The 18,576-nt window shown below is 39.3% G+C and overlaps 1 protein-coding gene across 1 annotated transcript; it reads right to left on the bottom strand.

Annotated features, from left to right (window-relative positions):
* Positions 1-987: 987 nt before the first annotated feature.
* On the bottom strand, positions 988-4,959 carry LOC135157979 (uncharacterized protein K02A2.6-like). The gene has a single exon (XM_064115192.1). The coding sequence runs from the start codon at positions 4,957-4,959 to the stop codon at positions 988-990; it is 3,972 nt and encodes a 1,323-aa protein (XP_063971262.1).
* Between the last annotated feature and the right edge of the window lie 13,617 nt (positions 4,960-18,576).

Raw genomic sequence — 18,576 nt, 5'->3', positions numbered from 1 at the left:
TTAACCGTATAAAAGCTATATCATAAGCATGATAAGAGCACTAACTGTTAAGTGGAAACAATTTATTTTCCCTGACTATGGGGCAACGAATTTGTTGGAAATGCCGGCGAGGAGACTAATTACATGACATTGTCATCAGAGCATGCAAAAGGGCATACAGCGCGTCCCAGAATAAAAGGAAACCGCAATTCAGTGTGTTTTTGGCCATCATAATCAAACGTTTACTTTATTAAATGTACATTAATTGAAAGACATGCTTCTTGTTATATATAAGAATTGTAAGAGCAATAACATTCATTTTATTGAATTATTTTTCTCTTTAAGGATATTCATAGCATAGAATGATTAAGAACATTCCAGAATGTCTCATTAAAGCTTTGTTAGGCATGTCTATTTAATAGGCTGAATTATCTATGTTATTTATGGAATGTAGACAATAGACTAGTGGCAGTGAAAAGAACAATAGGATTAGCTATTGACACGTTTCACTCTGTATCATTAACTTATTTAGACGAATAGTACGAGCAAGTAACAAACACAGGAGGACACAAAGATGGCTGATTTAACTCTCTCTATAATGTCGCACTGCGCATGCGCAGCTTTACAATGTTGCCACATAAATCATTAACATACATACATTACATCTCTCCCCCCTTAGTTTTTTATTCACTTTAGAACATTTTGAATTTAAGTATGTTCCAAAATTCTCTGTGTACAATTTTTTTAATTTCCAAAATTACTTCTCAAAGCAAAGAAAATTGACTGTTCTATTATTGTTGTTATGTTAAATTGACTTGTTCCATCAGACATGAAATATTTTGTTTCAATTCTCCAAAATACTACTAAACTTCAAAGAATTATTAAATCCCATTTTTGATGAGCAGATTCACAGTGTTGAATCTTCAAACATTTATAAAGAACATGATAATCACAAGTAATCAGAGTCCATTATCCGTTATTCAATCCATGGTCAAGAACAGTTCCAGTTCAATATCCGTAGTAATCAGGTTTCTTAATATTCCGCTTCGGATACTCTTTTCGTTCTGACACGCGGCTGGCATCAGATGCTTCTTCGCTACTTTCGCTGTGATTGTTATCTTCGAGCGGATTGCTTCCTTCGATTTGGGTTGGTGTATCGAAATCGAGATTGCGTTCTTCTTGCGATTCGTTCCCATTCGCGGTAATATTTTCGCGATTCGGAGTCTCGCGTTTCAGAATCTGATCTGCGTGACGTTTCCAAATGTATGAGGATGTTCCGATGCGAACTTCGACCTCGTAAGAGACCGGTCCTAACTTCCTCGTTATCCTTCCTGGGACCCACTTCTTTCCTTTTGCGTAGTTGCGGGCCACTACGTCATCGCCCTCTGAGAACTCGCGAATCGGACGGGAGTCGTGGTGTAGCTTTTGCGAAAGCTGATTCTTTTCAACAGTGGCCTTATTATCTGGTATTGCCATGTTGACTCGCGTGCGAAGCTTTCGTTTCATCAACATCTCGGCTGGTGTTTGCAAGGTTACCGAGTGCGGTGTAGATCGGTAGGATAGAAGGAATCTGGCTACGCGTGTCTGGAGTGGTCCTGACATCTTTCGAAGTGCTGCTTTCACGGTCTGGACAGCGCGTTCCGCGAGGCCATTTGTCGCTGGGTGATATGGCGCACTTTTCACGTGACGGATGCCATTCGCTTTCATGAATGCACTGAATTTCTCGCTTGCGAAACAAGGACCATTGTCGGACACTAAGGTATGCGGTATTCCATGTGTTGAAAACACATGTCGGAGCTTATCGATTGTGATGCTGCTAGTTGATTCGCGTGTGACTTGAACTTCGATCCATTTTGAATACGCGTCAACAAGGATTAATAGCATCTCTCCTTGCACTGGACCCGCATAGTCCACGTGCACACGGGACCAGGGTTGACTCGGATGCTCCCAAGAATGTAGTGGTGCTTTTGGTGGATTTCGTTGGTGCTCCTGGCACTGTGGACATGCTCGGACTTTTTGCTCCAAGTCCTTATCGATTTGGGGCCACCACACATGGCTTCTTGCGATAGCCTTCATTTTCACAATGCCCGGGTGCGCTTCATGGATTTCTTCTATCATATGATCGCGACACTGGGGCGGTAGCACCACTCTACCCCCCCAAAGCACACATCCTTCATGTACACTTAGCTCATTTTTACGGATGTAATAAGGATTCATTTCCTTCTTCATTTCACCCGGGTTATCCGGCCAACCGGTCATAGTATAATTGCGCACTCTCGCCAAAATCGGATCCCTCTGGGTCATGGCGCGAACTCGCGAAGGTGTTGTCGGCGTCTTCTCCAACTCGCTCATTAGCAGGACGATTTCCTCTGGTACGGGTGGTTGTTTTGCAGTCGCTTTCCTCGGAAGGCGGCTTAACGCATCTGCATTAGCGTTTTCGGATCCCGGTTTGTACACAATTTCATAATCATACGCTGCTAGAATCAGTGACCAACGAATCACTCTAGGGGAAACCATCAGCGGAATTGCTTTGTTGTTGCCAAATAAGCCTAGCAGTGGCTTGTGATCGGTGATGATTTTGAAACGTCGGCCGTACAGATACGTGTGGAATTTCTTAACTCCAAATACTATTGCTAACCCCTCTTTGTCTAGCTGCGAATAATTTCGCTCCGCGGAATTCAGACTGCGCGACGTATAGCCTATCGGCCTTTCCGATCCATCCTCCATCACGTGAGAAAGTACTGCCCCCACTCCGTAAGGGCTGGCGTCACATGATAGGACCAGCTGTTTGGTGCTGTCGTAGTGGGTTAGGATTTTTGCTGACTTCAGACTTTCCTTCGCTCGTTGGAATGCGGCTTTCTGTTCTTTCCCCCACTGCCAGTGTGAGGTGTTTCGGAGCAGACGATGTAGCGGCTCGAGCACTGTCGACAGATTTTGCATGAACTTTCCGTAGTAGTTCAGCATACCAAGAAATGCTCTCAGTTCCTTGATATTTGTAGGCGCTGCCATCTCGGTAATTGCTCTCACCCGATCTTCTGTCGGCTGCAGCCCCTCAGCGCTGACCATGTGACCAAGATACTTCACTTCTTTCACGAGAAATTCGCATTTTTCTCGTTTTAGACGCAGCCCCGCATTCTTAAGTCTTTTAAGGACCTGTTCCAGGTTGTTGAGGTGCTCTGCCTCCGAACTGCCTGTCACTAGAAGATCATCCAGATATACAGCGACTCCAGGAATCCCAGCTAGCAGATTGTCCATCGTTCGCTGGAAAACAGCTGGTGCTGTAGATATTCCAAACGGCATTCTGGTGTATTGGAATAATCCACGATGTGTATTAATGGTCACTAATTCGCGAGAGTCTGGAGACAAGACTAATTGCTGGTATGCGTGGGACATGTCCAGCTTCGTGAACTTCTTCCCGTTAACGAGTTTGGTGAATAACTCGTCGATCCTGGGAATCGGATAAGTATCCGATCTTGCAGCACTATTCACTGTAAGTCGGTAGTCTCCGCAGATCCGAATTGTGCCGTCTGATTTGTCAATAGGAACGATTGGCGCAGCCCATTTCGAATACTGCACTGGTTCCAAAATCTTCTGACCCAACAATCGATCAATTTCTTGATTGACGCGATCGCGACGTGCGAGTGGAACTGGGCGGGCTTTAAGGAACTTTGGTTTGATAGCTGGATCAATGTCAATGTCGACCTCTACGTCTTTAAGTGTTCCGAGTTCCTTATTAAATACCTCTGAGTGGCTGGAGAGAAGACTACTCAGTCGGTCTTCAATGACGCTGAACACCTCCTGCCAATCGAGCCGAATAACTTTCATCCAGTCCCTTCCAAGAAGGCTTGGCCCCGCCCCCTTAGCAACCAGAAGTCTAAGCGATGCCGTCTGGTTGTTATGGCTGACTGGTACGATGCATTCTCCCATCACCTCAATTTTTCCTTTATTGTAGGTGCGTAAATTCACTCGGCTATCTCGCAACTTCAATTTTTCGCCCCCTTTCCATGTTTTCTTCCATGTCTCCTCACTGATGATCGTAACGCCAGACCCAGTGTCGATCTCCATGGCAACGACCTCTCCTTTTACATTAATGTCCACTGTAAATGGGTCTGAGGTCTTATTCTCTTTCGTCGTATGGTAGAGAGTATACACCTCCTCCTCTTCTTCCAGGTGGTGGCTTTTTTGGCTCCTCTCCTTAGCTGACCACGACATGTATTTTTTTCCTTTATCTTTTCCTTGATCTGCCTTCTTGCTCGATCTACATACTCGGGAAAAATGACCTTTCTTTCCACATTTATAACATTCCTCCCTTTTCGCTGGACATTCCTCACTTTCCGTGTGCATGGCTCTCCCACAGCGAAAACATGATGCGTCCCTGGACCTCGGACCCCGCTGATTTCGACCACTCCTCGGCTCCCGAACTTTGTTAACCGTTTCACTGCCGGGTTGTTTTCCTTCACGGAGGTCTGCCGTGTTCCGATCGGCCGTTTCTATGGCGGTGGCAAGTGAAAGTGCCTTATCGAAATCGAGCGCGACTTCGGCCAACAGTCGTCGCTGGATCCTGTCATCATTCACCCCACACACCAATCTATCTCGCAGCATCTCTTTAAGATTAGTCCCAAAATTGCAATGTTCAGCCAGGTGTCTCAACTGAGCTACATAATCCGAAACTGACTCACCGGATTTTCGTTGTCTTGAGTTGAACTTGAACCTCTGAACAATTTCCGATGGCTTCGGAACCTTGTGGTTCGTCACCGTTGCAATTATAGTCGAATAATCCACTTGTCCTGGCTTCTCTGGTGCCAACAAACTTGAAATCAGCCTGTAAGTCTGTCCTCCACAAACGGAGAGTAAGATAGCTCGCTTCTTCTCCACGTTGGCGATGTCGTTGGCGGCAAAGAAATGTTCTAGGCGTTCGGTGTACTGCACCCAGTCGCCACTTTCCACCTGAAACTCCCCAACTGTCCCGAAAGTAGTCATTTTCCGACTTTAATTTCGCTGCACCAGAAAAACTATTATCACAGTTTATCCTCGTCGCCACTAAATGACACGTTTCACTCTGTATCATTAACTTATTTAGACGAATAGTACGAGCAAGTAACAAACACAGGAGGACACAAAGATGGCTGATTTAACTCTCTCTATAATGTCGCACTCCGCATGCGCAGCTTTACAATGTTGCCACATAAATCATTAACATACATACATTACAGCTATGTTATTGACATTGTTAATTTCACTGAGGTCATTCAAGTCTTCTAAAATTAGATTGCTCTAGAAATTGGCGGAATTTTCTTTTTGTAGACAATACTAGAAGCTTCCAGAATAGTGAATTATTTATATATAAGCTGGCAGTTTCTTCAATGACATCATCATATCAGCTCAGAACGCCAGACTTTATGTCAGAGCATAGTTTATTTCCACCTGGAATACAACATTTATCTTCTGTAGAATTATTTGCACGCCATCAATAAACTGTTTGCAGTTATTTTGAGAGAGGAATTCTCAGTTCTCATCGAGATCAACAACCTGTTTTAATGAACGCTTTTCAACCCATGGATTGCTGAAATTGACTGTTAATCATCATCAACATCGTCTTCACAGACATTTCAACTCTTAATGCGCGCATGACTGGTCTAAAACAATGGAAATTTGGTGCTAGACCAAATTTCCATTTTATCTGGATTTACTGCCATCTATTTGAAAAAGGACGATCATAACTTAACCATCCGTCTTCTCTTCATTCATATGAGACCTTAATATGCAGAAAATATGACTGACGCATAGGTGAGAAAAACATTTGCGTGAAAGCGTGTTTGATTTCAAAGCAGCGGACAATGGGCTATCGGTGAATAGGCAGAGAGTGTGATCTTCTGGTTGGTATGAATGCTATCTTTGGAGATAATTATTCCTAACATGAAAAGAATATGCTTGACAAATGATTAGACGAGGCATGGGCAGCGGAATTATGGGTATTGGGGCTCCAAGCAACGTTGCCAGAACTGGCATAATTTCGACCCTTTCAGCATAATTCATTATGCTGGCATAATTTTGGCATAATTATAATTTTTTAAGCAAAGAATCTGGCATAATAATAGCATAATTTTTATCGATTTTTTTTCCCCACACGTTGCTTTAAATTTTTCACATTTCTACTAACTAATGAACGGCGCCAGCACCGACAGAAGTGGGGGAAATCGTTGATATGCATGCATCCACTCCTAAATCTTAGGTTGATAACCTTTTTTTTTTTTTTTTTTTTTTTTTGCTTGTCAAAAAAAATTGGTAAGCCACTCCTAAAATTTAGGTTGATAACCTTTTTTTTTTGCTTGTCAAAAAATTTTGATTAGCCACTCTTAAAATTAAATTTAGGTTGATAACCTTTTTTTTTTTTGGCTTGTCAAAAAAAACGGTTTGGCATAATTTTTCGCGATTTAGCATAATTTCGCTGCTCCTCTAGCATAATCACTGGCCACGCTGGCTCCAAGCCAAAAATTGCTTTCTCCTCTGCTCTTGATGTTATCCCATTTTCTTCTTCGCCCCACCCCAAGAAACATGTTCCGCCGCTCTTTTGAAACGACTGAGAGTAGTGTGAGAATTATTCAAATTATTACCATGGTAATTGATCAGTCAAGAATGTAATAAATGACAACAATAAAGGGCTTTCCTTCTCCGGCCCGAACCGCATTAACCGTTAGCTTATTGGCTGCTGCTTCGTTTGGTAAACGAAATGCTTGCATTTCAACGATCCGTCGAATATGTAAAAATCAAACATGTTTTTATAGAGCTACATTCTCTCGACCATGCGTCATTTATATTTTACGCATAAGGTCTCGTATGAAAGACAAGGTGGATAATAAAGTTCTGAACTTTGTTTTCCGAGCAGAAGTAACAGTAAGAATAACTCGCGCAATATCGTAATTTGCTCGTGCAAGTGAAAATTGGGTATCACCACTTTTGATTATTCGAACTTGGTCAAGCGTGAATTACAAATGCTGAGATGGGCTATAAATGAAGGAAGGATAAGCAGATCTTTTCACTAATATACATCACAATGATGCAAATTTATGAATGTGATAGCAAAAACTGAATTACGGTTTCGTTTTTTTTTCTTTGATGCACTATAGAGCGCCGACTGAGCCTCCAATGTCATGAATGTGGTAATAGCTTGAATGTAATTGGTGGAATTTTCGGTTAATGTACAACGTTAGCATTAATAGCACTTTTAACAGATGAATCAAGAAAGACAGAGAAAGAGAGAGAGAGAGAAAACGAGAGAGTGAGAGGGGGAGAGGGAGTGTGTGTGTGTGCATGGACCTATTCCATGGTGTGTGTTTGTGTTTGTGTGAGAAAAACAACTTACTCATTACAGCCAATCTACCCATTCACATTTAACTTAGATAATCACAGCATGACTTTAATGTATTCACGACATTTATTTTCTTCTGTGAGTGTGTGTGTGTATGTGACACGGAGAGAAAACAGGGCCCCGTCTTACAAAGAGATACGCTTGATCCGTACAATCGCAACTATGGAAGACCAGCAACGTCAACATCTATTATGCATGTTTTTTCAAAACATTTTCTTGCTGTGAAGTATATTCATGCATTCATTGTTTTCTTGAAAATTCACTCCGCTTCTTTTTGCATACAAAGGACATTGTGAAAATTTTTCGTAGAAAGGAATTATGACACTGATGGATTTCCATAGAGTTACGATTGATCTGATCGGATTAATCGTAACTCTTTGTAAGACGGGGCTCAGGTGTTTGCGTGCGTAAGGAATACGTTCACCTTTCATTTTTAAGTGCTATGTTCCGTTATTGTATTTTATATGTATATACATATAGGGAGAGAGAGATAGAGAGAGAGATGGGGGGAGGGGGGAGAGAAAGATAAATTCAATTCAAATGGTTTATCCCGCATGTAGAATTCAATACATGATATAGCCACAACACTGAAATTATAGAAAATGTGTAAAAGTTCATCAATGGGCAACATTAAGAAGCAAACTAGTAACTAGCGTACCTACGGGGGGGGGGGGGGGGGGGGGGGCAGAGGGGGCAGACTGCCCCCCCCCCCTGAGGCCCTGACGAGTCACAACCCATGCAAGGGACATATCCCTGCCCACCTGATGAGTCTTGAAGACCTTTTTTTTTTTTTTTTGCTTGTCAAAATTTTTGGCGGACGAGATCCTTTATTTGTGGTTGAAGACCTTTTTTTTTTTTTTTGCTTGTCAAATTTTCTGGCGGACGAATTTGCCCCCCCCCCCCTGTGGAAAATCCTAGGTACGTCACCGAAACTAGTCATACCGGTACATTGAAGAAGTTATGGTAAGCTTAAATCATAAATAAATACATTTCTTAAATGTTTTAAAAAATGCTATTCAAAATCGAAAAAAAGATGAATGTACAAAATTACAATATAAGTCAATAAAGACAACATAAAAAGTGATGAAGATTGAAATTGGATTTATTAGAATTGAAATGGAGACTGAAAATTAAGATAGAATTAGCAAGATAATGATTTATATAGCAATAATGCAGATAGGATGAGCAAGGGATGTTATCTCTTAGCCATCTATACATTAACATCTATTAGATTACTTTCATAGCATGACATGCATGAACGCATTAATGACAGCTATTAGATTCAGTTAAGAGTTTGTGCTTGTGAGTCGGTGTGTTTGTAAGGGGTGGGTGTGTTTGATTGTGTGTAAGGGTAGGAAAAGTTACTGTCAAAGTAAAGGGAAGTGAAAAGGAGGCCGTTACAGTATAATGTTACAAATTCTGTCACATATTACAAATTATTTAACATAATCAAACACTTTTTAAGGGACCACCACCACACAAAATGAGGCAAACCTATTTTTATTTTTAAATAGATTTTGAAAATATTGTTACAAGTATATGTTATTACGCTTTCCAATTATCCTTTCCTTTTAATCAGTTCATTTTTTCCTGGTCATAAAAGTCTCTTAGCTAGGAGCGGGCGGAGTGGGGCATGACACGCCACCCCCCCCCCCCCCGCCCATCTAAGATATCTCAATAACGCTGCAATGTGAATATCACCTACATCTTGGAAGGAAATGCGTTCATGGCTTTTCAATTTCGTAAACGGGCTTCCTTGCAACAATTAAGTCGTTGATACAGCTCTATAGCCCTGCGACGTAAATGAGCGCTCGTAGACATGTAGACTGGGACATTCCACCAACAGCTGCAGATCAGAAACGCATTGGCCAAAAAATAGAGGGCGTCGTAACTCGTGCGGCTTAGATAAAAAGCCGGCATGACCAATACAGACGCGAACACGAACGTCGGAATGATAGACATGTAGAAGAGACATGTAATAATGAGAACCGTTCGAAGACCTTTAAGTCCTGGTATGCCGGAATCGGTTTTACGTGCTTCCTCGGGTTGTACGGGGATAACACATTTTTGCAGACCAACTCGCCTTGCGATGATAAACAGTCGGACATTGCAGTAGGTCAGTATCATGAATGGAATATTGTATAGGAACCCGTATACGGCGAAATAGATGTAGATGTTGGTGCCCAATGTGGCACCGCCAATTCCGTCAGAAAAGGTCTCGTGACCACACCGGCTGGTTACGAATTCATAAAATGGAAAACTAGGAATGGGTAGCATCGGAATGGAAAGGCTGATTAAGATGAAATCGAGGATAGCGAATAATGCAATCAATCGCTTGACTGTCGAGAAGCGGATGTACCGAAACGGGTAGCAAATCGCCAAATAGCGCTGAAGATTCATCAGCGCTACCTCATACATAGAACTGAACAACGTGTAGGTGCCTATGAACGGTAAAAAGTGGCATAACCGTTCAGAAACCTCTCCTCGGTCGAGATAACGTATCATGCCATCAAAGATCCCTGTAGTTACACCACTGATCAGGTTCATGAGAGCGAGATTGAAGAACAGCATCCGACTTACTTCATCAAACTCGTGGCGCCATCGCTGCAGGACGACCAGTGCAAACAGGTTAAAGATGAATGTCAGGACTGTCATTAAACAGAAAAAGATTGCTGACATGTACACTGACCAACCGGGCGGAACATTGGCCGAGTTGTTAATTGCAGGAGAAGAGGAGAAGTTCAGATCCATATCGTACAGTATGTACAGTCGTTCACAGGCTCCAGTAGAGATATCAGGATGTTAATCTCCAAGAATGTTTAATATCAAGAATAAGCAAGAGCTGGCAGAAAGCAGATGGCTTGCCGTATAAAGGTCAGATCTTCCTTTTTCACTTTGGTGTTACGAGTCCCATTACCAGCAAAGGCGAACTCTCTTATTTTTTTCTTTCAAAAGAGAAGTGCAATTTTCCCTAGTTCTCCTCTCCTTGAATTATCGGTTAAGAATAAATATGGTTAGATTGATACATTCGATGATAACACGATAAGAGGGTTACGGGAGGGGAGTACAAATGTCACCGGATAACGAACTCGCTGGTCAATCCTTTATAAGCACACTTTTGGGATGCTCTCATATCCTGACATTGAAGTGTTTCAGTTTGTGTCATTGAAAGTTACTTTAGGGTCAGGTGTAGGGTTAAAACAGAGAGACGCAATCATATCCATTTCCTCTTTGAATTCGCAAGCGTTGAAAAGAAAGAGTAACTTCCAGGTTATGCTAAGAAGTGTCACAATGTTGACTAACAATTCATTGATGTAAAGAAGTTCCCCTTTATTTCCCCTGGACCCTAATTAAGTCTATTTCGAATAATTCGTATGAAAACGTACCAGACAGGCGTCGAATGGGGGTGTTATGAACATTTAAGACGTTGCGTTTTCAGCAGTCTTTAGCAGTTCTATTGTGATTGCCAAGTCAGTCCTGAGAACGAATCATTTAGCTGATATCCATTTTCTGAAACATTTTTTGACATGAAAACTTCCAATTTGTTGAGCGCCCCGTGTTCTGATGAAAATGTCATATAGTTCCCAGCTAAACGGAGTCTCTTTGAAGAGGGGTAACCATGTTATTCAGCTGAAATTTCATTTATTTCACAGTTGAAAATCGAGAGCTGGGGATCGATTCGCCACAATATATCGCCAACTCCCTTGAGGAACTTAAATTTCCGTCGAGTCTTACGTATATCATCTCCGTGCTCTCCTGGGGAGCATTTCATGAAATGACTTGTCAGACGTTTTATCCGACAAGTTCCATTTGATCCAACAGTTACCATAGTAACAGTGCCTCACAGCCAATCAAAATCCAGGAAAACTGTCAGATCTGACAATTTGTTGGGCAAAAATATTGATGAAACGCTCCCCAGATGTCAGTTAATACCACTGAATTTTATCAGTATAACTTCAATATAAAACCGCCAACAGAAAGTCAATAGAGACAATAAGGCAATAACAACGGCACATCGCAGTCACGGGTTTTTACTCAAAGGTTACCATTTAGAATAAGAATGGGTGCACGTAATACCTCATTAAAATGACAGAAATTGACTCTCTATTTGCTTTCGCCCATACATGCACTATGGAAATCAGACAGGATTCTTATTCTATGGAGACAGGGGCAGTTTGACTCGGGTTATACCAATCATTCAAGATGACAAGCTCTGAAAACGAGCATCGGGGTCCGTTTCATGGAGACTCGTAATAACAGCAAAAGCACACTTTCCATAACAAATTTACTATTAGCCAGTCAGATTGAGGGATTTCAGTAGCTTTTAACAGTTATTGCAAATTGGTTATAACAACAGGTTTTATGAAACAGACCATTGGCTCAATGCGAGTCTGTTTTTTTACTAGTATAATTGCGAATTGGAGTGCAGTGTAAATTATCACAAAGGCCGATGAGCACGAGCACGAGGAAGCAAGATACAAATAAAGAGATTGATACAATGACGGGGAAACACAAAATTGAGAAACGGAATCAAAAGTAATATCGAATAAATCAAAAGATTGAAATGGATGGATAGAGCTAGGCAGAGATCTAGTGGGGCGTGGCTAAGAAAATAAACACACATTCATACCAACTTCATATATTATGTCAGATGCATACTCAATCAGAGAAAGGAAAGATAGAAATGGGAGAGCACGTGGGTGTGTTTGTGCGTAGGAGAGAATGATATAGAGGGAGTGGGGGAGAAGAAAATAGAGAATTACAATAAACACACACACCCACTCACAAATCACACTTACATAGTGTGTGTGTGTGTGTGTGATAGGTAGAGGAGAGATCGAGGAGAGAAAGATATTTAGAGGGAGTGGGAGAGGGAAAAATTGAAAATTTAAATAAAAGCACACATACACATCACCTCTCATAAACAACACACACGTAGTGTGCGTGTTACAGAGGAAGAGAACGGGAAAGATGGTGAAAAGGGACAATTAATCATATAATGTTGTTTGTCATATTACAACTCTCTATTCATATCTACCGTAGATTGCGACTGGAATTATTCCATTAAAGGCCGGGTGACCAGATTTCACAAACTTGAATACGGGACAATCGACAAAAAAGATCAACAAAGAAGGCCACACAGTGTTAGAAAGTGTGAAAAAATAGAATTGGGAGGGTGAACGAAAGAATGAAAAAGAATGGAGAAAAGACGAAAGAAAATAGATGAATTGAGAAGAAAGAAAGAAAAAATGAAGGGGGAAATGAAGGCAAAAAAAAAAGAAATAAAAGAAAGTTAGAATAAAAGAAGGATGAAAGAAAGAATAAAAGAGAAAAAGGGTGTCCGTCATTCTTTGAATTGAATATAGAAAGAAAGAAAAAGAAAAGAAGGGAAGATGAATACATGTGTGAAAGACAAAATAAAGGAGAGAAAGAAAAAAAAGAAAGTAAGAAAAAGGGGAGGAAAGAAAGTAAGAATGAAGGATAGAGAAATGTTTCCTTCATTCTTTAAAAGAAAGTAACAAAGAAAGAAAGAAGAAAAACAGGAAGGGAAGAAGGAGGGACTAAGGAAGGAAGGAAGGGAGGAAAAGAAAGAATAAGGGAAAAAATAAGAAGGAAAAATAAAATAATGAAAGAAAGAAGGAAAGAGAGGGAGGAAAGAATGAAGGGAGGAGAGAATGAAAAAGACAATAGTGGGAGGAGAGAAAGAACGAAAAGAAAACGGAGAAGAAGGGAGAAGGAAGCAAAGAAAAGAGCGTTTAAGGAAATACAGAATGAAGGAAAAAAAAATAAGGTAGGTAAGAGAAAGAAGGAAAGAACGAAAAATCAACAGAGAGAGAATGGGTCAGGAAAGAAAGATAGGAAATAAAGATAGATGGAACAAAAAAGGGCAAGCAGGAAGGATAGGATGAAGAAAGAAGGATAGAAGAGAAAGAAAGAAAGAGGAAACAAGTTCAAACTTCAAGCAAACAAAAACAATCCAATCATCTAACAAAAATCACAATGATATTTGGTGTTTTTAGATATATTTTTAACATTTTTAAAACTAAATTGTTTTAGAAATGAATAAAAATTTGTTCCTCCGATTACATCTCCAAATTAGTAATCTGAGAATCCATAATATAATTATACCAATTTCCTGCCGACTTTGTGATTATTTTGTTGGAAAAACAGTTTATCATGTCATTGTCAAAAAAAGGAAGATAAAAAGGGGGAGAGCACGTGGGTGTGTTTGTGCGTGAGAGAGAATGATATAGAGGGAGAGAAAATAGAGAATTACAATAAACCCACACACACCCACTCACAAAACACACTTACATAGTGTGTATGTGTGATAGGTCGAGGAGAGAAAGATTTATAGATGGAGTGGGAGAGGGAAAAAAAGAAAATTTGAATAAAAAAAAACACACACACACATCACCCTCTCATAAACAACACACACGTAGTGTGCGTGTTACAAAGGAAGAGAACGGGAAGATGGTGAAAAGGGACTATTAATCATTCAATGTTGTATATCATATCACATCTATCTATTTACATCTACCTTAGATTGCGACTCGAAATATTCCATTAAAGGTCAAGTCCACCCCAGAAAAATGTTTATATTAATCAACAGAGAAAAACCTAACACATGGTAAATGGTATACTCATTGCTAAGAAGCACGAATGATTGTAAGCAAGCAAACAGAGGACCGACGGCTTAATGTCCTATCCAAGGGACCTAGTAATGAGGATTTACCAAAGGGCATGAGCGCACCAAGTGGGAATCGAAACCGGGTCACCGGAATCCGAAAACACGCTCTACCGACTGAGCTATCACGGCTCCCTGAAGCATAACGCTGAAAGTTTCATCAAAATCTGATGTAAAATAAGAATGTTAGGTCATTTTTAAATTTAGCTTAGTTTTCACGAAACGGTTATATGCACCACTCAGTGATATGCAATTCGAGAGTTGATAACCCTCACTATTTCTTTTTTTATCGTTTAAATTATACAATATTTAATATGTCTTATGTCTTTAATATTTAACATAACTTTCTTATGTTACATGTGATTTTGATGAAATTTCAAATTTTCAGTGTTATATGCTTGTTGAATTTTACTCTTTTTATTCCAATCAACATTTTCTTGGGGATCACTTGTTCTTTAAAAGTGAATATAATACTCAATCTCTCACAACGAGAGGTGTATCATGAACATATGTTTATGTTTCCCGAAGGACTGGAATATGGTATGCAAGAATGAAAAAAAAATCAAAGTTTTTTATTGCCCTAACAAACTTTGAAAATGAATGAAATTGTTCAACTGATAAAATGCCCAAACAAATACTTTGCCTGAAAATTTGTTTCGTCAAAAGTGTTCATATACACCTGCATCAATGTTTGAACTTCAGCAGAGACAAATTAGACACAATTAGCTTGTCATATTGCAGCAATCCGTATCTTTGGAGCAAACTTGACAAAAAAAATCTTAAATCGGTAACAAGATACCTTTCAAACAACCCTCCCTTCTCCCTAACATGTTTTTTTATGGACTGTAAGAATGTATTCTAATGTTGATACACAGCGCAGACTGGTGAATTATTATAATTTAGAAACTATAGACTTTAAATCATGACATAAAATTTGAAGAACACATGAGAAGAAAATTTTCCAGTATCAAGTTGAAATAAATACTTATTCTCTTTAATTCAACATGCCTGCACAAATATTACAAACAGAGTACAAATTAAAGTTGTACATTCAATATACGTCTATATCATTCAATGACAATGACAGCACAAACGAAGATGGATTTCTGTGTTTGATCAACCATCAATTCTAATTAATTCTCTCAACACCCTGTGGCGATGGTAACAACGGCCCCCATCTTAAAACGAGTTATGATTAATCTGATCATCTCAACTACGGAAATCCATCAATGTCATAATTCTTCATACAGAAAATTACACAATGTCCATTTTGAAATGATTAGCAACACATCGATTTTGACAATGGTTCCTGCGTGAGTACATAAACACACACACCACCCTCACACACATATGTTATACATAATACATATTCTTTCTACTATATATATATACGTTTGTATACATGCATATATTCAGAAAAAACACTTTCAGAGGATGGGTACATTCTAGATGCTGAAATGGCTGGCTTTCCATAGTTGACTTTGATTAGATCAATTGCAACTCATTGTAAAAGTTTGTGAGGGATTGCAAATGTGAAAGAGCACTCCTGATTGGTTCTTGTCGAGTCTGTTGAACAAAACAAGCATGCCACAATGATCCTGATTGGCCATTTTCATTTAGTGATTGCTTGCTTGCCATTTAGTGATTGATTGCTAATCTTTGAGTTACAAAACCCTAGCTAGGTGGCAGGGTGTTTTAATTATTCCTCAAACTTTCCAATAGACCTAATGCATTTGATGTCATCACAGCCATGGGCAGAAATCTGTCCCCAAAGGTAGGGGGGGGGGGGGACAAAAAAAGGGTTATCACCCATTAACCTTCCCAAAAAAAATTGACAAGCAAAAAAAAAATGTAACGTCATTTAGTCCAAAAAACATGTATTATCTCGATTGTGAATGATGTATTTTTCTCCATCATAAAATACCAAAGAAAGTAGGGGGACATTTGATATTGTGTCCCCCCTACTGTTTTTGGTAGGGGGGACGCATCCCCCCTGGGATTTCTGCCCATGATCACAGCACCATCTCAGAGGGTGAAGTCATTGTTTAGAATGCGTTGGTTATCTGCAGCTGGTGCATCTCTGACAACTCCATTAACACACATTCCTATATCCTCTGAGGGAGGGCGCTGTGACATTATAACATCACATGCATAAGGTCTATACAGTGCTTGTTGGTCAGAATTCAATTGTGATAGCTGTGGAGATCACTACAGCAGGGGCGGATCCAGGATATTCTAAAAGGGAGGGCAAATTTTTCTGAGGAAAATTTGGATAACCCCCCCCCCCAAAAAAAAAAAAAGGTTCTTCAACCACAAATTAAGGATATTTCGTACCCGAAAAAAAATTGAAAATTGACAAGCAAAAGAAAAAGGTTTTCAACCACAAATAAAGGATATTTCGTACCTGAAAAAATTTGACAAGCAAAAAAAACAAGTCTTCAATTTCAAAAGAGGGGACAAACCTCGGTTTTAATGGCATTTTTACATTTTAAATTTTAATTTGGCTTCTCAAAGAGGGGGGGGGGGGCACGTGCCCCCTGTAAGCCCCCCCCCCCCCTGGATCCGCGCCTGCACTACAGTAACATCTGGTTAATCTGCGGACTCTTATCCTTTTCACATAGACAACAGCCAATTTGTAAAGCCATTTCTAGACATATTTGGTAAGGAGGGCATGTCAGTCCTATCTAGTAGACCTCTAGAAGCAGTATTCAGTATCATTATCATGATAGTCGAGAACTAGTGCTTTGAATCAATATATTGGATATATGAAGCAAAATATATTTGGATAGAATAAAGGTTAACCTGAAAGACAATAATTATGTGAACCCTCCTTTACCAGTCCTTTTCCACCAACAACACGGAGGTGTACGTCAACTTTTGACCCAGTGATTTTTTTTTCTATAAATATAGGATATATGAAACATAATGTATATTCAAATAAGGAATTTATCTGCTATATTTTTACCCCTAAGTGGGTCGCATGCTGGTTTTCCCTGATATAAAAGACAAGACGATACATGAAGAACTAATGGCACATCTAGTCTTGCCCCTGGGGCCTGGGTCAAGAACTGCCGACACGGTAAAAAATAGTGTTGACATAGTGTCTTCTTTCAACATCCGTTTGCGAGAGAAATCATACAACTCTATATCACATACCAGATCAAGCTTCCGACGCTGGTAGAACCTTTGAATGTTCATCAGATTACGCTCAGGGCCCCTTTTCCCTGATGCCAAGGGGGAGGGGAGCTAAATATTTCATGATTTTACAAAGATAAGTTTACATTAATGCACCAGATCTGATATGATAACAAGTCAACAATTAACCTTGATTTAAAAGACTTCCTCACGAAATAATTGTTAGCTGCAACTACTTTCTTTTACCTTAAAAGTTACTTGTTCAAAATGCTTGTAAATGATTTACTCTTTCAATTAGAAATTAATGTATGATACAGTAGGGCATGTCCATCATAAACAACAAGAGTGCATTATCTTATCCAATGATGTATACAATAATATAATGGTTGATACAGGGATAACATGATTAAAATAAGTATATGTATCATGTTACAGTCATAGCAACATTGATGGTAACTCTGCTATGAATATGAGGAATCCACACTCAACAAGCCCTGCTTTTTAGTGGATCCCTCCATTTCCTCAACTTTTATTTAAATAGTAAAGATGAATAAAAGAAGTTATATGCAAAATGCTTTATCATAAATATTCTAATATGTTAATATCATTATAAATATGTTTATCATATTGTTTAGTGTCTACTGTAAATATTCATTTATCTATGTCATATTGTAATACTGTATATATTCATTTATATCTTTGTAATGATTTCTTTTATTGTTAAATGGACTTGAGTTGAAATGAAAATAAACCAACTGAACTGAACTATAAACTTTCTTGTCACGGTTTATTTTCAATTGGTCTCATGCCAATTCGTCCAATTACCAACTCGTCTACTATCATTTAGTCCACCATCAGTTCGACCATTATACACATTGTCTATCTGCCATTTCGCCCACTCACCATTAGTTATATGCAAAATGCTTTATTATAAATATTCTACAGTTATTATTATGTTCATTTTCATGTTCATCATGTGTATTTTTATGTTTTTTTGTAAAACATTTGTCAATTCAGCTTAACAAGCTGCGATCAATTCTACATTTCATAATTTTTGCCGACGATACCAGTATTTTCTATTCCCATGCTAATTTAGATACTCTAACTCATATTCTTAATTCAGAACTCTCTAAAATATCCCAATGGTTTAAAACAAACAAACTTTCACTTAACATAAGCAAAACCAATTTTATACACTTTCGAGAAGCTAATCCACACTTACCAGCTCCCAATTTATCAATTGACGGTTTACCTCTTACTGAAAAGCACTCTACCAAATTCTTGGGAGTAACAATTGACTCCAATCTAACGTGGAATGAACACATACACAATGTACATACATCTATATCAAGAAACATAGGAATAATTTACAAATTAAAAGACTTTCTTTCTGAAAAATCATTAT

Source organism: Lytechinus pictus, unplaced genomic scaffold, assembly GCF_037042905.1.
Source record: "Lytechinus pictus isolate F3 Inbred unplaced genomic scaffold, Lp3.0 scaffold_20, whole genome shotgun sequence".
In the NCBI taxonomy this organism is placed as follows: Eukaryota; Metazoa; Echinodermata; class Echinoidea; order Temnopleuroida; family Toxopneustidae; genus Lytechinus; species Lytechinus pictus.
The sequence above is the reverse complement of the archived record's forward strand: the minus strand, read 5'-3'. Positions and strand labels throughout refer to the sequence as shown.

Excerpts from the sequence above, each read along its gene's own strand:
- LOC135157979 (XM_064115192.1), bottom strand. The coding sequence starts at position 4,959 with ATGACTACTTTCGGGACAGTTGGGGAGTTTCAGGTGGAAAGTGGCGAC.